The sequence below is a fragment of the Cydia amplana genome, chromosome Z (assembly GCF_948474715.1).
Source record: "Cydia amplana chromosome Z, ilCydAmpl1.1, whole genome shotgun sequence".
Taxonomy (NCBI): Eukaryota; Metazoa; Arthropoda; class Insecta; order Lepidoptera; family Tortricidae; genus Cydia; species Cydia amplana.
Window position 1 is genome coordinate 29,846,951 of NC_086096.1, and position 25,403 is coordinate 29,872,353.

Genomic DNA, 25,403 nt, shown 5'->3' on the forward strand with positions numbered 1-25,403 from the left:
GTTAAAAAAATGATAAAGAATTTGTTCTCGGGCTGTCAGGTACCTAAATCCTACTTTTATTAATAAAAAGGGAAGTTACATAATTATTGTTACTTATCTGCCAACTTGTTTATCTCACCAATCTTATTCAAATGCATTTCTTTTTAATTTATATACTTATGTACATTTGCATATCCAGTAGAAAGTTACTTATACTTGGTCAAGCAGATCTTGTCAGTAGAAAAAGGCGGCAAATTTGAAAAATGTAGGCGCGAATGGATATCGTCTCATAGAAAATTTTAATTGCGCGCTTTTTTTTACTGACAAGATTTGCTTGACCAGCTAATAGTCATCTGAGTGTATTTCGTTTTATTTGGCATTATTATCCAGATTACAAAACTCAGGTAGTCAAAATTCAGCCAGCCATTTATAGCCGGTCAAACAACTTAGTCAGTATAAAATGGCGCGAAATTTAAGTTTTCTATTGGACCATAACCCTTCGCACCATTTTTTTTAGATTTGCCGCTTTTTTCAACTGACGGAAATGGCTTGACAAATTTTATTTTTCATGTACCTATATCAATGCAAACAAAATTGGTTAACTATGACGTAACACTACACTTATAGTTGGTCAAACCAATTTGTCAGTCAGTAACAATCAGGAAAACTATACTCATCCACCCACCATACCCCCCCCCCCCACATAGAAATATTGTTTCTGTAAGATAATTTTACTAATAAAAAAACCGTACCTTTTTTATCAAAATCGTACCTTTTTTGACGTACGACTGTACATAAGCTGGAAGCGCTCTGGCAACACTGCAGACATGGCGTCTCCGTTTGATTATATCCTCCAAGGATTACGTAGATTGGCCGCAAATGACCACAAAACCATTTTTTTTTCTTGCTGAATGATGGGCGAATGAGTGATTGAGTGTCAGTCCTTTCGGTGTCAAAGTCATTTTAGAATTTTTGCACCACATACATTTCATAATTGTTTGGCCACTACCAATCCCTCTGTAAAATAATATGATGCAATCCCGCACTCAAAATCAGTGAAATTAACATGTTTTATAGGAATGTTCGATATGCAGCCGAGTTGACAAACAGTTGGTAAGTTTCCTTTCTCTTATTTTAATTTTATGAAACAGTTTTCATTATAAATATTTATTACTTATTGCCTTGTTTTGTTTTAGTAAGTCTGGATTGCTGCAAATATATTCCAGCCCGAACAGTTATGCACGAGTCGGTTTCCGTCATTCAATTCACAGCGCACGAAGGAGCGGGCGACGGCCTAACTTCAAAAATGATCCTCTCGAAAACATACAAATAGAATCAGGACCACTCCATATCAGCGCACTTTTTAGGCCATTTGCATTTACCATAGGGGTTTGTGTGATATGATATTATTCATAACATTAATATTTTCTTAGTTTATCATCATTTGTAAATACTACCACGCATTCTCAGAGTCATAAAACGACTGAAAATTAAATTGTATGGAAGTACATTGATTAATAATGAAATTTGAATCCAACATGACATTTAGTCTGAAATTTACTATGAGGATAAATAACAAGTAGGTACATTAAATGATTCTAATCTTGTATTGTATATATCATACACACTTATTTTCCAGGTTTCCGTTGCCAGTGTTACTGGCTGTGTCATCTGGGAGTATGAGAACTTGCGCCAGCATGCTGCCAAGTATCTGCGAAAGCCTGGTGCTTGGATTAGTTCCCAACAGAGAAAAATACTGGCACAAAGTGTAAGAATTTAGTCCCACTTGGACAGATTTGTTTGCTAGAAATTCTCATTTAAATTGATTCTGTTTTCAGTTAATTAATGTCTTACGATTTTGCTATAAAGTGGTATATCACTGTTACCCTACATTATTTGATTATGGTCTGCAATTTCTAGTTCTCTGTTTCTAATATTATTTTGCTTGCTCTGAGCAATAAAGCACTTATGAGCACATGTATTATTATATGTGCCGCGGGCGCCATTAGGTAGCCTTCATTGAATGACGACACTCATAGAGCCACTCATAAGCTTTTGATTGAATCCCTATATGTCCACAGATTTTCACACATACAAATAGATTATTTTAAAGCCCCATTTAGGATCTAGAACTGCATGCAATTTTTGTTACATTGCTGTATTTGATTGATCAACTGAATTCATTGTTCTCTGTACTTAGCAATGTAACAAATATTAAATGTAAGTTCTTCATTAGTCTAAATGATGCTTTAACCTGAAACTTAATTTAGTCAAATTTTTATACTACCCATCCCAAACGGTTTTAATTAATAATATTTCAAACTTCATAGATTCAAGAGATCAATATAGTCATTCTTGTTAAGATACCACTAAAATCGATTAGATTAAAAATTCAGCTTAAAATTGTACATATTTTTCTGCTTCAACTAAAATTCACTGAACACACAAGTATAAAAACTGGACTAATTAAAGAAATTACAAATAAAAACAGAATAGATTTTTTAATCTGGACAGATCAAAATAGAAGCAACATTATTGTTTGTCTTTGTTTTTAATACAAATTTCTGGGGTTACTATCAAAATTACCTTATCTCTAAACAACCATTTCAGCTAGATGACATAAAAGTAAAATACACAGTCAGCATAGCGTTAATTCAGCTGGACGACATGAAAGTAGAATACTCAGTCAGCAAAGAGTCAATTTAGCTGGATGGCTAAGAATTAGAATGACTAAGTAGCCAAACGTCTGGAAATATAAATAGTCCGTATGATTAGAATACCTAATAAGCCGAAAACAAAATTATTTGATTGACATGAACACAGAACGAGTTAGTAGCAAACCGTCATGAAATGTAATGTGTCAATGTGTTTACAATACAGGGTATGTGCGCGAAGGTTTTAATTATCAAGTGTCATATCAAAATCAAGACGTTTTGCTAACGGGTCGTTCGGTGTTTATTCCATTTAGTAAAAAAGACATTACACAATACAGATTACTTAGCGTTTGTCTATTAAGTAATAAAGACATTCGAAGATAAAGATTTTTTGCTGCTAGGTCATTTTAAATTGTAACATTCTAAGATCCAGACGTTTTGCTAAAGAGGCATTTAGCATTCATGTCTATGTTGTCACAGACATAACACAATCCAGACATTTCAGCTATATTGTCCTTTAGCGATAAGGTACATTTGATAGTAACCCAATTTCTGTACTGCATATAGATATGAATCCTTTCTCAGTTATAATAAAAAAATGTCAACAACAGAATCTGTTGGAGTGGGACTAACATACTTTAATTTAACTAATTAATTACAGAAATCTGAACCAGGACCAATTCGAAAATGGTGGAATTCTTTAGGTGATAGTGAAAAAGTGTTTTATCCTATCCTTGGTGCAAATCTACTTGTTTTTGGAGCGTGGCGGATACGGCCTTTACAACCAACAATGGTCAAGTACTTCTGTTCAAACCCATCTGGTGGTAAGAGCTATTGCTTTAAAGGCTTTCACCTACATACTGTTTCAAGTGACACTTCCCTTGCTTCTCTACTTCTGCAGTGGACTGTACTATTAAATAATTATTTTGATAAGTATGAATATTTTAATTTTTACAGGCAGTGTGTGCATACCAATGATTTTGTCTACGTTCAGCCACTATTCCACCTTACATTTGGCTGCAAATATGTATGTCCTTCATAGTTTTATGCCAGGTACCTAATTTCGTAATACATATTATAACCACATGTGCGATTGGTTCTAAATAGACATTAATATAGTAAAATTTCCAACAGCTGCACTGGCGTCTTTAGGAAAGGAGCAATTTGTTGCCATGTACCTGACTGGTGGAGTGGTCAGTAGTTTCACCAGCATCTTGTACAAGGTGGTTACCAAGCAGCCGGGCCTCAGTCTTGGTGCTGTAAGTGGTTTTTGAATATACATTTTAAATATTATGGGACAATCGTGTAGGAAACTTCACATAGTGAGTACTCCAAGATTCTTAAAATAGATGGCGTTGTATGTAGATGGCGCCAGCTCCCAGACAACATTTAACCCTTTAACCGCCAGAGTCTGATATATGACATTACATATCCAGCTCATTTCGCCACAGTCTGATAAATAAGACAAAGATCTGATTTGGTTTTTACAGCACATTTATAACTCCCGTAACTACGCCAACCTTACTCTGCGTGGTACAATTACTGTCGGTGGCGACACGACCACGCTCGATCAAAAATAGCTGGCGGTTAAAAGGTTAATTAAGAAAGTTAAAACAATAAAGCCTAGAAAGTTTTTATATTTGTTTAGTAATCAACGGTAAAAATACTACTAACATAACTACACAATACTTATAGAGGCCTTCAATATGACAAAACCATACCTTCGCGGCATTTACGTCCGGACTTTCAATAAAATGAGGAGCTTTTTGGAAAATACTCATTAATGGCTCAGCCGATTATGTTCAAATTAATTATAACAATGACGGGGATAAGCACACAACTTTTTATGAAGACTTATTATCTCATTTCAGTATTATATGTATTATTCTAATGTTTCTATGCTTTCAGTCAGGAGCAATCATGGCGGTGCTGGCATACGTTTGCGTGCAGTATCCTGATACTAGGCTGAGCATCATCTTCTTGCCTATGTACACATTTGCAGCAGGCACCGTAAGTTATTTCTACATTAAATATTTGGCGTCTGATTTATGGTATTAGGTAATGACGAAATCGTCAAGATCCAGAAAAGTCGGCCAAGTTACCGTTTATTAAATATAAGGCACCTATATTCTTGCTCAAATACTAAACGTTTCGTTTTTTTTAATAAAAAAATACTAAAAATGTAATGTTTGACGTTTTCTAGAAGTACCTAATCTTGACATCCGCATCCGCGGATGTGAGCCTTTAAATATCCGCATCCGCATCCGCGGATGTCAAAAAATCTACATCCGCAACATCCCTGGTTTGGTACATCGTTTCACGTTTGCCAAAATAAAACGGCAGATAGATTGAGTCATTTGCTATCTTCTCATGCCTTACTACGGAAGATTATTTTTTGCGATAGCCGGATATGGTGATCCTACACCGACGTAGGTATACACATATAAATTAAAGAATTCATAGTTCATAGCGGGTTTAAAACCCACAAATTATAAATGGTTCCAACTGCCAGGAATCCAAAAAAGTCTGGGCTATAACCGCGAAAAACGGGCATCTTTATCTGTGACTCTAATTATGCCTCATTGGGAGATTTGGGAGTAAAACAGAAAGATGCTCGTAATTTACGAACTTTGGTGTTGGCGATAGGTCCTCTGTATTGGTTTCTATACATATAAGGTATCTATCTAATGACATGCTTTATTTTAAACGATTGCAGAGTCCACTTGACGGATTAGCAAATAATATATTTCATTTTTAATTTGCAATATCATATGTAAATATTTAGATAGATATATTGTTTAGACATTAAGGATTGCATTGAGTCTAAATTTGTGCAGCAAAGTAGGTGTGTATTCAAATTTCGGCAAGTGGACTTCAACTTCAACTTCAACTTCAACATTTATTCAGCAAATAGGCCACAAGGGCACTTTTACACGTCAACATTGAATTTACATACAAGCAAAATAATAATAATTATACATCAACAATTATTAAATACAACTACAACTACCAAATCAAACTAACGTAATACAATTACTTAGAGATGTATAAGGTCTCTTAATGTCGAATTACATAAAAAAACTATAATAATAATATTAAAATAAAAACAAAACAGATACATGGAAAAAAAAATCTAAACTTATTTAGAGGTGTAAATGTCTCTAAGTGTCAGAACTAAAAAATAACATAGTTTATCAAATTATCCTTAGAGATGTATAGGGTCTCCAAGAGTCACAATCCTGTATGATTAACACATTACCAGAAAAAAAAACATACGAGAACCGAATGAGGCGTCTCACTGCAATTAAATTAAAAAATAAAGTTACTAAATATATTCGTGTTAGCTTAAACAGACCCGTCTCCACAAACAGCACCCGTTCACGAGTACGACGCGTATCTCAGCCATCGCCTCCCTCAACCTTCATTCGGGAAAGTGGCGACCCGATCAACGACGCCACCGTAAGCAAAGACTTTTAAGCGAGCATGACATGTTCAAGCTACCGGCCTATATTAATATTAAAATAGTGATAACACTTAGCTGTGAGACACAGCATTTTGTGCTCGTATGTTACATAAAAGACTGTATAGCTTCACATAATTACTAGATGTAAAGGTCTCTAAGTGTCCGAATCATTAAAAATATAAGTATGTACAGTCACCAGCAAAAATATATGACTGTGGGCAGCCGTGCAAAAATATCTGATGCTCCATTGGAGGCATAAGTATATGACGACACTACCTCGGTAAAAATATGTGATGCTTTGTGGCCGGCAAAAACATCGTTACTCTGTATCCGCATAAATATCGGATCGGATCGCTTAAAAATATTTGATTACTCATAAAAATCAAGATTATGTGATTACTCTCATCTGGCATAAATATCTCTCCAATGTGAATGCAAATACATCGGATGGCAGACGGACCGCCTATATATCTGACACGTTGGAAAATCACAAATATGTCATCAATCGGCAAAAGCGAACCATACCTGGATAGCATAGAGCCTTACATTGTTTGAAGTGATTTGACAATTTACGAAAAGAGTGCAGACTTGTCATTGCATATGTCTGTCTCACATATTTCATTTGCAATTTTAAATTGTGACATAATTCAGGTAGACTTTTAATAGACAATGTGTAATAAACCTCCTTCTTACATAAAAAAGAATGATGAAGAGGTCAACCTGTGAGACTGACAAGGACAAACAATAATAGCGCTTTCGCTGCTACTCCTACTGAAAGATACATAAGACTATCCCGTTTTGTCATTTCCCCCACCCCTCGTGCCAGATCCAGTTATATACTAGATTCATGATTGCAATACGTTACAATTCAAAATTATATCCAGTTTATGCCGTCAAATCGATGATAGAATATAATGTGAGACAGACATATACAATGACAAGTCGGCACTCTTTTCGTGAATTGTCAAATCACTTTATACAATTTACGGCTCTATACCAAACATGTATGGGTTCGTTTTTAAAGGGCGATAACATATTTGTGATTTTCCAACGTGTCAGATAAATAGGCGGTCTGTCGTCCATCCGATGTATTTGCTTTTACAGTGGAGAGATATTTATTCCAGATGAGAGTAATCACATAATTTTGAATTTTATGAGTAATCAAATATTTTTAAGCGACCCGATCCGATATTTATGCGGATACGGACTAACGATATTTTTGCTGGTCACAAAGGATCACATATTTTTACCGAGGCAGTGTCGTCATATACTTATGCCTCCAATGGAGCATCAGATATTTTTGCACGGCTGCCCATAGTCATTTATTTATGCTGGTGACTGTACAATAAAATAAAAATAATAAAATGAATAAATACTTAGGGATGTAAAGGTCTCCAAGTGTCAGAATCATTAAAAATAAAATAAATAATTACTTAGAGATGTATATGGTCTCCAAGTGTCCAAAACTAAAATTAAATTAAACAATATAATCAAGCGAGAACATGATTGTCTCATGTGTCAATTCTACTGGACACTAGCATATTTAATTTACAATGAAAAAACAATATTTATTGAACTCTTATCATACTATCGAAATCAAGCTACAGGCTTAAAGGCATCTCTATCGTGTATAAAATCATTTACAGTGTAGTACGCCTTACTTAACAAGGAGCGCTTAATGTGTGACTTAAATTTGGTAAGTGGTAAATTCGCTATGTCAGTAGGGACTTTGTTATAAAAACGTGTACAGTTCCCGACGAAAGACGTACTAACCTTACGGAGGCGGTGGGCGGGCACAGCAAGTTTATGTTTGTTTCTAGTGTTATAGTTATGGATGTCACTGTTAAGCTTGAATTCGTGGATGTTTTTCCGGACATACATAATATTCTCAAGTATGTATTGAGATGCAATGGTAAGAATGTTAACCTCTTTGAATTTCTCTCTCAGAGATACTCGAGCGCCCAGTCCATAGATGGAACGTACAGCTCGTTTTTGCAGCACAAATATTGTCTGAATGTCTGCCGCTTTTCCCCACAACAGAATTCCATACGACATAACACTATGGAAATAACTAAAGTATACCAGCCTGGCCGTCTCTACGTTTGTTAGCTGTCTGATTCTCCTCACTGCATAGGCTGCTGAACTGAGTTTGCCGGCTAGAGTGGCTATATGTGCATGCCATTGCAGTTTTGAGTCTAAAGTGACTCCCAGGAAAACAGTTCGATCTTCAAATTCCAGCGTATCACCTTTTATTTTAATCTTGCTGTTAGTTACCTGCTTGACGTTAGGTAGCGTAAACTTGATGCATTTGGTTTTCTTGGCGTTCAAAAGCAAATTGTTTGCCGTAAACCAGTTTACTACGGTAGATAGCGCTTCATTAATGCTATCGAAGCTATTTTCCTTTCTGTCCACTTTAAATATAAGGGAAGTGTCATCTGCGAATAACACTATATCATGTCTATCTTGCACAACTTTTGGTAAATCATTAATGTATACCAAAAACAGGAAGGGACCAAGAATTGAACCTTGAGGCACTCCGAGGGCTACCGGGGACCCCGCTGATTGAGCTCCATTAATAACTACTCGCTGAGTTCTATCCGAAAGGTACGATGAGACTAGGTCAAGGGCACTAGCCTTTATCCCATAGCGGCTTAATTTTCTCTTTAAATTTTCGTGATCAACGCAATCAAATGCCTTTGACAGATCACAGAAAATTCCCACAGCATCTTGAGCTTTTTCCCAAGCGTCAAAGATGTGTTTTAGAAGTACCGCACCGGCGTCAGTAGTAGATCGACCTCTGGTAAAACCAAATTGATTGCTATCCAGCAGTTTATTTCTGTTGAAATGTGACAATAGTTGATTCAGAATAAGTTTCTCGAACACTTTACTTAATGCCGGTAGTATTGAAATTGGTCTAAAGTTCGCTGGATCTGTTTTCGTTCCTGATTTAAACAGCGGGATGATTTTACTATGTTTCATAATATCTGGAAAAATACCAGCATCAATGCATCTGTTGAAAATCTCAGCCAACGAAAACTAGGGCATTGAACCTATATGTCACGAATCATGATTTTTGCCCTATTTGTTTCAGGCCATAAAAGTAATAATGAGTGTAGACTTGGCGGGAGTTCTTATGGGCTGGAAGGTGTTCGACCACGCTGCTCATCTTGGCGGAGCCCTGTTCGGAATGTAAGTTAAATCCCTAATGCCTTTCTCGAGGCAATAGTACGAGGGGTATTCAAAATATTCTCGGTATGAGAATGAAAACAAACAAGTACGAAAAGTTTGATATTTTTATTTTTCAATATACTCCCCCCCTATGTTCATACACTTAAAAGATCGATCAATTATTTTTATTAATCCTGCATAAAAATATTTTTTATCTTTGGTGTAAAAATGCTCCTCCACTGCCGCCTTCAATGCTTCATCATCGGAAAATTTATTTCCACGCAGATCCTTTTTAAGATTGGGGAACAAAAAGAAGTCGCTGGGGGCTAAGTCCGGACTATACGGTGGGTGAGTAACAGTTTCAAACCCACATTCAACAATAGCTGCCTTGGCAATATGAGCAGTATGGACGGGGGCGTTGTCATGCAGAAGCATAACACCTTTAGTTAACTTTCCTCGCCTCTTTTCTTTGATTGCATCCTTTAATTGACGTAGAATGTTAGCGTAGTACTGTCCTGTGATATTTACACCTTTTTCTTTATAATCGATCTGTAATACTCCTTCACAATCCCAAAATATCGTGGCCATGACCTTGCCAGCTGAAGGGATGACCTTGAACTTCTTGGGATGAGCTGAACCCTTCATGTGCCACTGCATGGACTCTTGTTTACTCTCTGGGTCATAATGATGAACCCAGGTTTCATCTCCAGTAACTATTCTTTGCAGCACCTCATCAGGATTTTCACCGCACAGGTCAATAAAATCGGAACAACAAGCTACACGCATGCCTTTTTGAAGCCGAGTCAGCATTCGCGGAACCCATCTTGCACTTACTTTTGACATATTAAGATGGTCATGGATAATATCATGTATGGTACCAATAGAGAGATTGGTTACTTGTGCTATAGATTTTACCTTCACTCGACCATCTTCCAATATAAGTTTTTCCACTTTATCAATATTTTCTTGTGAAGTAGCTACTACAGGCCGGCCAGGTCTAGGGTCGTCTTCAACACTCTCCCTTCCACGTTTAAACTCGCTTGACCACTTTTGAATGGTAGATAAAGAAGGAGCAGACTCACGGTAAACACAATCCATTTCCTCTTTTATGGTTTTTTGATTTTTACCCTGTTTTGTCAAGAATTTTATCACGCATCGATGTTCTAATTTAGTTAACATTGTCAATTCCCACATGATGTTCATGTTTGTTCAGCAATTGCAGAAAAACAAAAGAACATCTCGCTTCGAATTATACTTTTTTTTAATGTCAATGAATAAACCTTAGCGGCCAGTAACGAAAGAAATTTTAGAAGAGGTTGTAAGATATCAATACCGAGAATATTTTGAACGCCCCTCGTATATTATTGCAGAGGCCGGGAAAGGGCAATTCGGGTATGAGGTCAATTTTGTCGGACAACGCGAAAGCGGAGTCGAGATAGTAAATCTCCCTCTATCCTATAATCATTGGCCGTTTGCGTTTTTATATTTAAAAAGTAAAAAACAATATAGTAATAAAGTTATAGCTGGTCAACCAAATCTTGTCAGTAAAAAAAAGGCGCGAAATTCAAATTTTCTATGGGACGATATCCCTTCGCGCCTACATTTTTCAAATTTGCCGCCTTTTTCTACTGACAAGATCTGCTTGACCAGCTATAATTAGATTGCTATGAATTGGTACATCGTAATGAACATTGAGCCATTTGAGCCTTATGAAGATATCAAGGCAAATAGACATCTTTTCTATTCAATCAGTGAATTCGTTTTGGGGCAAATTGGCTGCTACACGACTATAGTTGTGCCGTACTAGAGAATGTTCTCTGTTTTTTATGGAGACGTTCTCGCTCGAGAATATTCCCCATAGCATACGGAGAACGTTCTCGAGAACGGCACAACTCTATACACGACAGACTAACACACGAGTGATCGTTGAGGCCTATAGTTCGTTTTTAGGGTTCCGTAGCCAAATGGCAAAAAACGGAACCCTTATAGATTCGTCATGTCTGTCTGTCCGTCCGTCCGTATGTCACAGCCACTTTTTTCCGAAACTATAAGACCTATACTAAGTAGATGTATTCTGTGAACCGCATTAAGATTTTGACACAAAAATAGAAAAAAAAATTCTTGGGGGTTCCCCACTTAGAACTGAAACTCAAAAAAATTTTATTCATCATGGGTGTGACGTGTGGGGTATATATGGATAGGTCTTCAAAAATGATATTGAGGTTTCTAATATAATTTTTTTCTAAACTGAATAGTTTGCGCGAGAGACACTTCCAAAGTGGTAAAATGTGTCCCCCCCCCCTGTAACTTCTAAAATAAGAGAATGATAAAACAAAAAAAAATATGATGTACATTACCATGCAAACTTCCAACGAAAATTGGTTTGAACGAGATCTAGTAAGTAGTTTTTTTTTAATACGTCATAAATCCCCTAAATACGGAACCCTTCATGGGCGAGTCCGACTCGCACTTGGCCGCTTTTTTTTAGTATTAGAAATAAGGTAAACAATCTTGATGTGTCTTTTAATTGAAAAACACATTTTAAAAATAAGTTACGGTAAATATGTAACAATTATGAATCTAAATACGATCTTTTATAGTCTTCTGCTTTCATAAGTAATAGTTATTGATTTTTAAAAAGTGTTTTTCAATTAAAAGACATGTCAAAATCTCTTACCTTCTTTCAAGTTCTTTCTAATGCTAAAAAAACGAACTATAAGACTGAAACCTGAAGCCAAAGAAAAAACCGGCCAAGTGCGAGTCGGACTCGCGCACGGAGGGTTCCGCACCATCAACAAAAAATAGAGCAAAACAAGCAAAAAAACGGTCACCCATCCAAGTACTGACCCCGCCCGACGTTGCTTAACTTCGGTCAAAAATCACGTTTGTTGTATGGGAGCCCCACTTAAATCTTTATTTTATTCTGTTTTTAGTATTTGTTGTTATAGCGGCAACAGACATCATCTGTGAAAATTTCAACCGTCTAGCTATCACGGTTCGTGAGATATAGCCTGGTGACAGACGGACGGACAGCGGAGTCTTAGTAATAGGGTCCCGTTTTTACCCTTTGGGTACGGAACCCTAAAAATACCGTTATATTAAGAATACCGTCAAACGGGGTGAATAGGGACAAAACTGAAAATCTGATTTACCTGACTATTTCTTAATAACTACTCACGCAAATTGTATCATACAAAATCTGTTATTTTCAATCGAACGATTAAATTTGTGTGAAAGTAAATCATATTTTAAGGTTTTTTCCCTATTCACCCCGGTTGAAACCCATTAAGTCAAAATGATTATTGTTTCCAGGGCGTGGTGCCAATGGGGCCACAGTTGCATCTGGGGTAATCGAGATAAATTCCTGCAGTATTACCATAGTCTCCGTAAAACTGATGGCAGGTAGAACCACCTATTAGATATTTATCTAAGAATTATTTAATAGACAATAAAACAGATGTTTATGCAAAAACCATTTATCAGTTTAATTTATTTTTTAAACATGTTTAACCCTATCCTCTTTCCATAGTAAAAAATATATAATTTTTGTTACTGGTTGTAAAATATTGTTATACAATATTAATCGTAATAAAATGCACTGGAGTAAATACTTTAAATATACAATTTGTATTAGACAATGCTTAAAATTAGGCCTTGAGTATTTTCGCATGGAACTCGAAATGTTCTTTGAGGTAGGTCGAAATATAGTAGTATGAATGATCATATCCTTCTCTTAGATTAAGGATGACAGGTACTCCAGCCGAGCGGCAGGCCTCAACTAAATTCTCGGGCAGAAGTTGTTTCTCAATGTAAAATTTGTCAGCACTTCCCTGAAAGTATACATTTCATCGTAATTATAAGGATGTAACAATATTAAAGACGTACAATCAATGACTGATATCTGATTTTCTATTAAAATGTCAATTAAATTCAGCAAACATTTAAACTGTTATTTTACTAGGTATCTGTTTAGGTGATAAGTTAATCACTACATAGTATAAAACAAAGTCGCTTCTCTGTCTGTCTGTATGCTTAGATCTTTAAAACTTCGCAACGGATTTTGATGCGGTTTTTTTTTAATATGTAGATAGAGTGATTCAAGAGGACGGTTTATGTATAATTTGTTAACCTGTGCGAAGCCGGGGCGGGTCGCTAATAAAAACTAGAGTTTGCATGTCTAGTAAAAAAACCTTTCCCACATCACAGACTAATGGTTTTAAAATGTTTGCAGGGGTGTATATATAATACAGCTAGAGTACTAGTAGGGCATTATAGAAAAATCTGCAGGTATACCTATAATTAATACATTTTGTTATTATTAATAGCCAAAGAGAATAGAGTAGAGAGTTACTGTCATGGTAAGGTCATGGTAAATTATGTAGCCACAGTACATTTATTGCCATCTTTCGACAGAAGATTTAAACTTTTAGAACGCCATTTGACTTTGATCCTTATTCTTTCGCTGATGTGTCAATATGTTAAATGTCAAAAATTAACGCCATCTACTCGACAGTAGGCCAAAGGTATGGCGCCATCGCTCGAAAAGATTGCACCATACCTTTGGCCTAGGCTAGTCTTGAGTTGGGCCAGATGTACGGGCCGCTCCCGGCGCTCCCGTACATCTGAGCAAAAGTTACGAGCGCCCACTACCACTAGGCTTCCTCACTTCATGGCAGTGAATGTGTTAATAGAAAAAGTTAGAACAGAGAATAATGATGGCATGATAAATATAATCATTGTTGAATCTCGATCAGGTACATATAAACTGGGTATAAAGTGTCCTGGGTTACCCTCCCCAGGCCTCTAAACTAAGACAAATCCAGGGAAACCCGGACGGATGGCAGCCCTAAGTATGGTTTACCTGATCAATGAGGAGTGTGAGTGGAGGACCATCATATTTCTTGACAAGCTCAGTAGCATCCCATTCAACCCATTTGGTCTTTTCTTCACCCAAGTATCCTGTAAAGGCCTTTACACCCCATGGGCAGGCAGTTGGGTTGCAGATAGGGGCAAATGCACTCACAGATTTATATAAACCAGGGTTTCTCAGAGTGGAAACCAAAGCTCCATGACCTCCCATACTGTAATAAAAATCAGAATAGTTATTACAACATAGATTTTTTTGTGGGAGGTTTGATTATTTTTTATAAACTACTCTTAATTCCTCTTATGTTAATACTAATTGGTTAAAATGACTAACCTGTGCCCCATTATGCCGAACCTCTTAGGGTCAACAACATTGCTAAATGCTTGCTGAATCAATTCATACAACTCCTTGTTCACATAACTGGCCATCCTGTAGTTTTTGGACCATTGCTCTTGAGTAGCATCCAAATAAAATCCAGCAGATACACCAAAATCCCATGATTCATCGTCGCCTGGTATCTTCACTCCTCTAGGAGATGTATCGGGGCCCACAACTATGATACCATGCTCGGCAGCATATCTGATAAATATAATTTAGAATAAGCATTTCCCGTACACCAGGGATCGGATACCGGTAGGTATTTTTTGTATGGGAACGGAAACGGTATTTTTTTCGTTCTTTGCTAATTACTTCATTTCTAATTGGGCAATCTAATAATACGAAGTCGTAACCTAAAAACACAACTGAGTCCTACATTTCAAGTATAAAATAATTCGACAAATATATGTTGTTTCTAAGTTTTTGCAATAAACCGGTTCCGATCCCTGCCATCCACACTCTAGAACATATTCAAATGAACTTGCCTTTGACTTGTTATCACTTTGTTTGTTCATTTGAATATGTTTTTTAAGATAAGATATACTTATTGCATAACACAGTTTTAAGTCATCATTATGTCAAGTGGATTAATTAATTAAGATGACACATTAAGTTAAAATTTAAATTAGGAATTTTTGTTTTGCTACCTCTGGAAGCCAGATTTGGTAATGAAGTTTTGCTCATTACATGTAAGCCCGGATAAATAGAAGATAACTGGGAGGTTTACATCCCCACCCTCAGCTTGAGGCGGCAGGTAAATTGAGAAGTTCATTTTGCATTTTAGTTCAGATGATTCATGGGAGTACACCTTTTGATAACCCCCAAATATCTTGTTGGAAGAGACTTCCTCTATGGCACCCATTTTTAGTTTCTGAAAGTAACAAATACCAAATACAATATAATAATACCTATTAACAGAAAAGAAATTTGCAAAATATAGGTAACTATTAGTGGCATTTGATTAAAAACTCTCTGTAATGTAATGATTCAATTCAGCTCACTGGTGTCAGTTAGCCTCACCAACAAGCAACTTACGTGGTGAAATTCCTCTTTGATATGCTGCATTTTGATAATTTCAACAAGTATAATTTAACTAACACTTGGTTACTTGCAGCTGGCTAGATCCCAAGTTAAAGTGAACTTGTTCAATGGTGAACCATGCTTTTATCCGAGCTCATTTAATTTTATTTTAAGATAATGGTGCTTGACCCGTGATAACGTAATAATTTAATATAAGTAGGCAGAATTACATTAAACCAAGGTTGTAGGTTATGCTATAATGCGACAATGATAATTAATAAGAATTTTAGGGTACAGAAAAACTACATCATGCCACATTTGCCCTTTTTTAGTTTTAATATTTTATTAAATGAATGAAACCAAGTACAAAATAATGCATAACCTTGACACCAAGCCGAGTGGAAACCTTATCTTATCAGTGACGTTTAAACCGTTTTTGTGACATGTTTTTGTAAAATGTTGTTGTATAAGCGTCCTGAATAAATTATATTCTATTCATAATAGTCTACAAAATGTCGATAGGCCACTACTTAAACACTTTAAAAAAATAAGGAGTCTACTTCAATTATACGCCAAGTATCAAATAAAATATTGCAAAATGTGGAATAGAATAAATAAAAAATCGAATTCTACCTTGTGCCTGCTTACCTTCCGAGATAATGATTAATTTGATAATACGAGAGATAAGTAGGTACTCAGATAACCTTACTTATTTTTTTGTAGTTGCACACTTGCACAGATAAAAGATAAGCACAGACAGTAGATTATCATTTTTGGAATTTTGGCGGTAAATTCTAAAAGTAAAAAAACTTCTCTTTTTTTTTTAAGTGTAGGCACAGATTATATATAGATGGTCAACCAAATCTTGTCAGTAGAAAAAGGCGCGAAACTCAAATTTTCTGAGACGATATCCCTTCGCGCCTACATTTTTCTACTGACAAGATCTGGTTGACCAAATATAATACTTCTTAAGAACAGATACTTATTAAGCCCCCTACACACTCGTGCGCGAAGCCGCGAACGCGAGCGACACTGACTTCGAGCAAACTTGGCTACGTTCGGCCTAGCATTGCTCCGAGCAATTATAATAGTAGTAACACACTATCGCAACGCACGTCTTTAATCTGAGGGCCTACCGCGAACCACGTTCGACGTACGACGTTGCCCCTCTGTCGCTCTTGTAAACTCGCACGTAAGTGTGACGGAGGCAACACGTCGAACGTGGTTCGCGGTAGGCCCTCTGTCTCCAACGGAAGATGCGCTACGTAATCATATTCTCCGTGCAGTTTACCAAAGAGGCTATTTTTGGGGACAGATGATAGCCCCTCAGCAACAGCTACCATGCCCTGCTGACTGGAGCTCGTCCAAACAAAATGGTTATTGAGAGTATTTGAGAGCCCACATGGACAAGCCTACCTGCGGCGGCTGCTGCTTGTTTAGAGCTTTTTCTTTGCCGCTGCAAAACAAAATGCACAGAGAGGTGCAACTGCATTAAAAAAACCGGCCAAGTGCGAGTCGGACTCGCGTTCCAAGGGTTCCGTCCATTAAGTCCGACTCCCGCTTGACTGCACATTTGCACGGACCTATGTGCATTTTTTGTCAGACATATCCTAACTAAATATGTTAATTTTATCACAATTATCAAAACTCTACTGGCGAAAGTGTTCCTAACATCTTTATTTATATGAATTCAAAAGTGGAAAAATTACTGTCTTGTGTGAGACTTGAACTCACGGCGTCTGGAGTTCAAGTCTCACCAAAGACAGTATTTTTTCAAATTTTAATTTATTCTGAGCATAATAGCATCGCAGCCATTTCTGCTTCTTAAAAAAAATTAAATTGTATGTATATCAAGTCCAGACCAGCTATCATGGCCGCATTTTTATCACCTGTCATGCTATGCTTCACTTTCGCACTTAAATACATCTATCTATCTATCTATCTAATACCTTTAAACGAGCAATTCTTGTTTATTTATTTATTTATATATATATATATATATATATATATTTCGGGGATCTCGAAAACGGCTCTAACGATTTCGATGAAATTTGGTATACGGGGGTTTTTGGGGGCGAAAAATCGATCTAGCTAGGTCTTATCTCTGGAAAAACGCGCATTTTCGAGTTTTTATATGTTTTCCGAGCGAAGCTCGGTCACCCAGATATTATTTGTAAGAACGCGAACGTGCCCTACAGAAGTAATTTATTAATGTTATCTACAACCAGAAGCATAACAACTTATCAGAAATCATCTAAATATACTTAAAAATCCTAAAAGCTGCTTACCGCCAGTGTTGCCAGATGAAATCTGAAATATTCAGTAGAAAAAAAATCGTTTTAGCAGTAGATAGGGGAAAAATGCAGTAGATTTAAAAAGTGATGTCTGCAATAGGTAGCATTTAAAATAAATAAATTATGCTCTGACCTGACACCAACCTCGAAAATTTATTTATTTTTTCCTTTTTCTGCTGACAAACTGGGCGTAATTGAGTATAGCTGGCAAATCAAATTGTCAGTAACAGTAAAATGAAGAGTATCATTCTGTCTCTTATTTCTGTTATTATAATTAATAAATGAGCACAAGTTTTTTTTCTACTCATCATTCGCTTGCCCTTATCCCATTCATTTGGGGTCGGCGCAGCATGTTTTTTTCTTCCATACCTCTCTCTCGCCCGTCATCATTTACTTGCGTTCGTTTCATATCATCTCTCACACAGAGACCATCCACCTTTTCCTCGGTTTTCCTCTCCCGTTAATTCCCTCCACATTCATTCGTAATACCTTTCTCGTCACATGACTTTCATCCCTCCGCATCACATGCCCATTCCACGCTAGGCGATTCGCTCTTACTTTTTCTAATATGGGTGCAACTTTCAGGCTTCCTCTTATACTCGTATACTCATTCCTTATCCTATCCATTCTTGTCACACCACACATCCATCTTAACATTCTCATTTCCGCTACATGCAATATCTTCTCATCCGTCACCTTTAGGGCCCAACACTCTGATCCATACATGACGACAGGTCTTATGATGGTTTTATAAATTTACCCCCCCTTTTTGTAAAATCAGTAGCTCACCAGCAAAAAGCAGTAGATCAGTAGATATTTTTAAAATCAGATAGATTTACTGCTTAATCAGTAGATCTGGCAACACTGCTTACCGCTCTTACAATGCAGGTACGCCGCGCGACACAAAACATTTTTTTGAACAGGGTTATAAAGAAAAATGTTTGACAAGTTTACTATTATATATAGTATAGGATAACTGGGCTATAATACACAGGTATTTTTTTTTCTAGAGCAAATCCTCATACTTTTAATTCTGTAGAAGATTTTCGAAAAAAAAAAGTTTAAAGATTTTTTATGAATTTTGAATAACTCGTATTTTTTGTATACCCATACAAAAAATACGAGTGCAAATTTAGTCACAGATTCCTTATCCTCGAATTACACGAAAAAGATACCAAACTTGATATAGTTGCTAGATCTATGCAGATATAAAATTTAGAGTGAGGCGCGCCGGAGGCACATCACCAACCCCCCCCCCCCCCCTGTCCACCTGCTGGGGGGACCTCTTGGCAACCGGGCTAAATCAGCTCAGATCACCCCCAGGAACACCTGTTCCAAGCGGTTTGCTTTGTCTCCAAAATGCAAGGTGGTGGACCTAAGATCTCGTGCTATATAAATACATAGTTCAGTAATGACATTTTAAGCTACCGAATATAAAGAGGGGGCAAAATTTCAAAGTCTAGTTAGTAGGTCGAGTGGGATATCATTTGGAAGACCTCGAATTAATTAATGAAAAATTATTATTTTTCTTTTCATTATAATAACTTTATCATAACTATTACAGGAAAAATATAATCACACCTCTATCTTGAGAACTTTTTTTTAATTACTATCAAAAAACATTCTCTAATTTTATTTGCAATTTAAGCCCCTTTGCGGATGTTTATTATACTTGTAAAATCTATGAGATTACACGAAAAATACATTCTTTCAAATAAAACAAAAAAAATGAAATCTGTTCATATGATAAAGAATTATCCCTGAAAAACGGGATTGTAAACACTCGTCATATTATAATCTCGCTAGTTACATTATAAACTGACGGTAGGGAGATTATAATCTAACCTAACCTAACTTACGTTAGATTATAAACTAACGGGTTAACAATCTTACGGTGTCATAAATACAGGTCGAGCAAATTAGTCAATTGCCGATAGATGGAGAGAGAAAAAAATACATAGAGTGCTCACTCCATACATCAGTTTTAGTACCAAAAAGACTATTAGCATCTAGCATCGAGTAGCGGAACTATCAGTACTGCTACTTGACAATAGATGTAGCACCGTGTATCTCAACAGCATAAGACTTTCTGGTCGGTGCTACATCTATTGTCAAGTAGCAGGACTGATAGTTCCGCTACTCTATGCTAGATGTAGACACTGAAATTAATAGTCTGAACTGATGTATGGAGTGAGCGCTCTTGTCTTACTTATTTCTCTATGGCTTAGTATACTTCTCGTCAAGTCTTGCGTAGGTATAGTTACATGGAAAATTGAAAGTGTGCACGGAACCGTCGGTGCGCGAGTTAAACGAACTCGCAATTGACCGGTTTTAATTTATTTAAACCAAGTGCGCCCGTGTTTGGCGCCATAAAACTTAAAGATGCTATTTAAATAGGGTTGCCAGATGGTCGGGATTTGGCGGGATTCCCCCGATTTTTAGCATGTATGTATTCCCGATTCCCGACCAAGTGAAAATTGTTCCGAAAAACATCTTCACGTTATAAAACAATACCTAATTTCAAGTTCCGAACTGTCGTCGAGCGGTAATGGGCAGAGCAGCTGACGTAGTGTCAATAATGTAAAATATCGTTGTTTTTGATACAATTACATACTTAATTGAATGTTTTTTTTCCCGACTTAAGTCCCAAAATCCCGAAAAATTGATATTTTTTCCCGGTAATAGCGCCTTTCGATCTGGCAACCCTATATTTAAACGTGGTTGAGAATAAAATAGGTTGTGATATGTCGATATAATTCATCACCATACCTGATTAACGGCGCCACCATAGCTGTCCAATCACATTGTACATGTACCTAAACGCCCCAGTACACAATGGGCCATCGCCGGCCACTCCAAGGGACGCATTTATGCGTTAGAGGGAGCAAGTGATATTGCTATCTCATTCTACCAGATGGCTGCGTCCCTTGGAGTGGCCGGCGATGGCCCATTGTGTACTGGGACCTTAATATAATATGATTGTGGTCTAGTCTAGACCATTTATAATTTGATATTATAGGTATTAATTAGGTACATTAAATAAAAAAATGAGGTTTGAACTTCAAAGTCATAAATATGTTACAAAAACCATCAATGTTACAATTTCTAATTACAATGTACACCTGTTTCAAATTAATAAGAAATAATACAAATATTAAATAATTCATTCAATACAAATAAAGTAATAAATCTTGAGAGCGTTTTAAGCCTGCAAGAATTTTATTACAAAATAAAATTAAGCATTTTTTTGTTCCATTGCTTTCTCAAACAAACAAAATTCATCCCATATTATTATACTACTATGTTACAAATTAAAATAAGTTTTTTTTGTATGGTGGGCCTTACAAGGATAGATTAATATACATATTTAACTATGTAACTACTAAAATAGAAAATTCCAGGTGACCTTAACCCAGGAGTTCCGATTTTTTTTCAGTCCGGGCGCACTTGCAAGTTTAAAATAGATAGGTGACATGATGAGAAGGATTGCCTCAAGGCAACCCTCCTTACTGTCTACCGCGCACCAGGGTGCCGCGACCCACGGTTTGGGAATTGGGCACCCCTGTCCTATTTTATTTATTTGCCAGTATATGTATACACATGTACAAACAGCAACACTCCTAATTGTACATCAGTGGACCTTATTACAAAAGGCAAAAGGTCCACCAATGTACAGTGGGGGATTGTACACATGACTACCTTATTGTTGTCTGTTGGTCTTCCAAGACAAATATGTATTCCAAAACAATGCAACACCCTGGACAATAAGAACTTGATATTGTAGTGGTACATAATAAAAATTTACAAGTTGCACCCACGGCCAAATTAAATAATTTGTCTTTAACACATCAACATAGTTAGCCTTAATCTCAGTTTGCACCGTGTCCCAGTTCTTGCCCTGCATAGTGCCCACCGTTGCAAGGATCATGAAGAGGAATGATGGGGCAAATATAGCTTGGTCAACAAATACTTTCTTAAGAGCAACTGCTTTGCCCTGTTTCCCTATGTACTTTTGTAGCACTCCATACCAGACCCGAAGTGCTGGACCCTAAAAAAGAAAAAAAAAAAATTTGGGGAATGATTATTCTTTGGCTGCATATTAATTGTGTCACAATCATGTATTGCATGAAATGAAAGTCTCTGCCAGCCCCTAATAGTTTCACTAATAGAGATAATAAATCCAAATAATATATTATTTCTACAGTAATCATTTAAAAGTATCTTCCACACTAAAGTCAATTTTTTTATTTGGTAGACTGAAATGACAGTTAATAGTATGAACATGAAATGTCATTTCATACTATTAACTGTCATTTCAGTCTACCGAATAAAAAAATAGACTTTAAATGAATTAAATATAGAAACATATATCTTATTGAAGCGCTGGTGGCCTAGCGGTAAGAGTGTGCGACTTTCAATCCGGAGGTCGTGGGTCGCAGGTTCGAACCCCGGCTTGTACCAATGAGTTTTTCGGAACTTACGTATGAAATATCATTTGATATTCACCAGTCGCTTTTCGGTGAAGGAAAACATCGTGAGGAAACCGGACAAATCCCAACAAGGCCTAATTTACCCTCCGGGTTGGAAGATCAGATTGCAGTCGCTTTCGTAAAAACTAGTGCCTACGCCAATTACTGGGATTAGTTGACAAACGGACCCCAGGCTACCACGAGCCGTGGCAAAATGCCGGGACAACGCAAGGAAGACGATGATATCTTATTGAAAAACTAATAGAGAAGTCTGACCCCAGGTTGCACAGCACACCCAGTGAAAGCATATAACTGGAAACCGCCTTTGGGAACATTACCGTTCAAATTCTCGGGCCAAATTAGCACACATACACAAATACGCCTACATTTAAATAAGACGATACGTTTACAGAGCCTGTCTCTATTAGACTAACGTACACAGCTAAGTGTAGATGAAATGCATATAATGTCAATAACTACCAATCAGCGACATTAATCCGCTAATAACCTTCTTGCTGTACGTACTGGCCGCTGAGAATATGACTAGAATATGACTTGGACAGGGATAGGTTTATGCCATACATTGAAGAACCAGTCAAATAATTCACGTATAATAATTTAATGCAGATTAAAACATAACTAGTTAAAATGTTGTTATGAAATTAAATGACAGACTAACTCAACATAATTAAATATTCATTGTTGTATAAATGTATTCCGCTATAATAAGTATTTTGTATATTTTATTATCAATCTGTATGGCAGTGTGAAGTCACGTTCAGAGCCCGTACCGTCACTGACAGTGTCAAAACTGACATTTACGCTATCGAGAACGTAATTTACTTTCTATACATCCCGTTTGCACTAATATGCGAGTACGAGCGAGATGTATAGAAAGTAAATTACGTTCTCGACGGCGTTTATGTCAGTGCCAAACTGATGGTAGCCGTACTGGTATAGTCTGTCCGTTTTTCTAAGATCAAGTACGCCATAGTAAATGTATGGCGAACTTGATCTTAGAAATCGGACAGGCTATACAGCCTGCAAAATTTACATGGGTACACGAATCGGGTCAAAAACATTTGAACAGGCGGAGTCACAATAAATCCCCACTTTCAGTTCCAATGGAAATATTTTATTATGTATATAGCCGGTCAAGCCAGTTTGTCAGTAGAAAAAGGCGCAAAATTTTGTATGGGACCATAACCGTTCGCGCGCTTACATTTTCTAAATTTGCCGCTCTTTTCTACTGACGGAAATGGCTTGAGAGAGAAGCTACATATATGTGACAGTAGAGAGTGGATTCAAATGATCAACATTTTCAGATAATGTGTGTATTTGTTAAATTCATTCAGTGAAAGCGTGATAGAAAAAAATGTATCTACATATAGGAGACCGGGTATGATTATCATACATAACATAATATTCTAGAAATCTTGCCAGGCATCCACTCAATTTCATGTCTCTCTAATTGGACAGCTTTTTTCCATAGTTCTCTGTGAATAGCATCTTGTGGGAATCTGAATGGAAAGTAATGTAAAATGACAATACTAAATTTGATTATTAATTTGAAATAACTAGGTAGTTTTTTTATAGTTCCATCTCATGAAATAAAAAAGGAAAATACAAATCTGTAAGAAGGAATTTATTACTACATTTATAATTATATAGAAAACACCTAAACCAAACATAAGTTAATAAAATAGTCTACTTCATTTGGCATAAAACCATCCCTATTATCCTCGCAATTTAAAAAGTCGTATGTTGTTATGAAAGTCGTATGCAGTTATTACGTTTTAGCTTAGCACGATAGTATTGAAAAAATGTCGTCATGTTTATTCCAAATTTTACTGAAGTTATCTGTTTACTACAAGTGAAAAGTGATTCCACTGTCCTCGATATGAACTAAAATAACTTCTGCACCACTTCACGACACATGAAGACATTTTTAATTACAAAAAAACGTAGTTTTTATAAACTAATTTAGCCATCCGTCACTGACTGTCATCTCGGCCGAACTGAAGTTGCCAATCGAACACTCTGTAAGCACCGCCTACAATCGAATACTTTACGTTGGGTCATAATTGAGCGGACAGAATACTTCCATGGTTTATATGCGTTCACTGAGCACACCCTATAGTTTACATGTAAATGTAAGAAAGCAACAGCACATGGCAATTGGGCATATGTTACAAGGATAGCAAAATATGGAGGGTAAATTACTGCTTATACTACTTACACCGACAAAAAGGCCTATAGATGCAAACTGACATGTTCTCTTGTAATCAAGGTCCTTTAATGGTTTTTTTTCTATTAATGTCTGTGATATTAAGTCGCCGGCTCCCATTAACGCTCCACTTTGGATAGCTTGCATTAAATACGGTCGCCGGACAAGAGCATTTTGATAGAGTCTGATCATACCGCGAAACTTCAACACCACGACGTGCATGCTGAACACGAATTTTTAAATATGCTAATGACCCATTATTGCTTCTAGATTATTTTATTACAATTAGCAGTATTATGAATAGTAGTTATTTCACAATGTACGAATGAATAAATAAACATCAGATTTGAGGTTAACACTCAACTTCAACTATGACAAATCTAGTTCAGCTATAGAGTAGAGTATGCATATACATAGACAAGAATGAGTTTTATAACAAGGTGCGGTATCCACCGGCGTTTTATCCACATTTCATCCATATTAAAACCTGTATATTCCACTTCTAAATACGTCGTAGTTTAATTAATCACAACAGTTAAACGGTAATATATTATAGCCGGTCAAAAAAGTTTGTCAGTAGAAAAAGGTGCGAAATTAAAATTTTCTATGGGGCGATAACTCTTCGCGCCTACATTTTTTAAATTTGTCGCTCTTTTCTACTGAAGGAAATTGCTTGACAGAGTATGTATAGATCCCAGCCATACCCCAGCTGTGTCCAGACGAGACAATTTTTCGCCAATCTGATGAAATTGTCCGATTAAATCAGGACGTGCGGACGCAAAGGCCAATTTGGCTCGCTGAATTCGACCGCCCATTATGGCCGATATTAAGCTTTGGTTTCCTCCGATAGCGGTGCCGTCATATGGCGGCCGTCTCCATACAAA

General features: G+C 36.7%; 3 protein-coding genes across 4 annotated transcripts; 1 reads left to right on the top strand and 2 right to left on the bottom strand.

Annotated features, from left to right (window-relative positions):
- Window positions 1–977: 977 nt before the first annotated feature.
- On the top strand, window positions 978–12,736 carry LOC134661508 (presenilins-associated rhomboid-like protein, mitochondrial). Its single transcript, XM_063517626.1, has 9 exons — window positions 978–1,092; window positions 1,176–1,368; window positions 1,619–1,747; window positions 3,295–3,457; window positions 3,591–3,686; window positions 3,768–3,892; window positions 4,542–4,643; window positions 9,188–9,285; window positions 12,577–12,736. Exons 1-9 carry the CDS (start codon window positions 1,046–1,048, stop codon window positions 12,668–12,670), a joined length of 1,047 nt encoding a protein of 348 aa, XP_063373696.1. The 5' UTR covers window positions 978–1,045; the 3' UTR covers window positions 12,671–12,736.
- Window positions 12,737–12,816: 80 nt separating this feature from the next.
- On the bottom strand, window positions 12,817–16,186 carry LOC134660608 (S-formylglutathione hydrolase). 2 transcript variants are annotated; one of them, XM_063516375.1, is made up of 5 exons: window positions 15,545–15,721; window positions 15,157–15,380; window positions 14,465–14,710; window positions 14,126–14,345; window positions 12,817–13,094 (listed from the first exon to the last, which is right to left on the bottom strand). In XM_063516375.1, exons 1-5 carry the CDS (start codon window positions 15,572–15,574, stop codon window positions 12,912–12,914), a joined length of 903 nt encoding a protein of 300 aa, XP_063372445.1. In that variant the 5' UTR covers window positions 15,575–15,721; the 3' UTR covers window positions 12,817–12,911. The 2 variants fall into 2 exon arrangements, with proteins under 2 accessions (XP_063372445.1, XP_063372446.1); XM_063516376.1 differs by lacking the exon at window positions 15,545–15,721 and adding an exon at window positions 16,178–16,186 and having other exon boundaries at window positions 12,819–13,094.
- Window positions 16,187–21,513: 5,327 nt separating this feature from the next.
- Window positions 21,514–24,798, bottom strand: LOC134660764 (protein Mpv17). The gene is made up of 2 exons (XM_063516552.1): window positions 24,532–24,798; window positions 21,514–21,871 (listed from the first exon to the last, which is right to left on the bottom strand). The coding sequence occupies exons 1-2, from the start codon at window positions 24,739–24,741 to the stop codon at window positions 21,524–21,526; spliced, it is 558 nt and encodes a 185-aa protein (XP_063372622.1). The 5' UTR covers window positions 24,742–24,798; the 3' UTR covers window positions 21,514–21,523.
- Window positions 24,799–25,403: the final 605 nt, after the last annotated feature.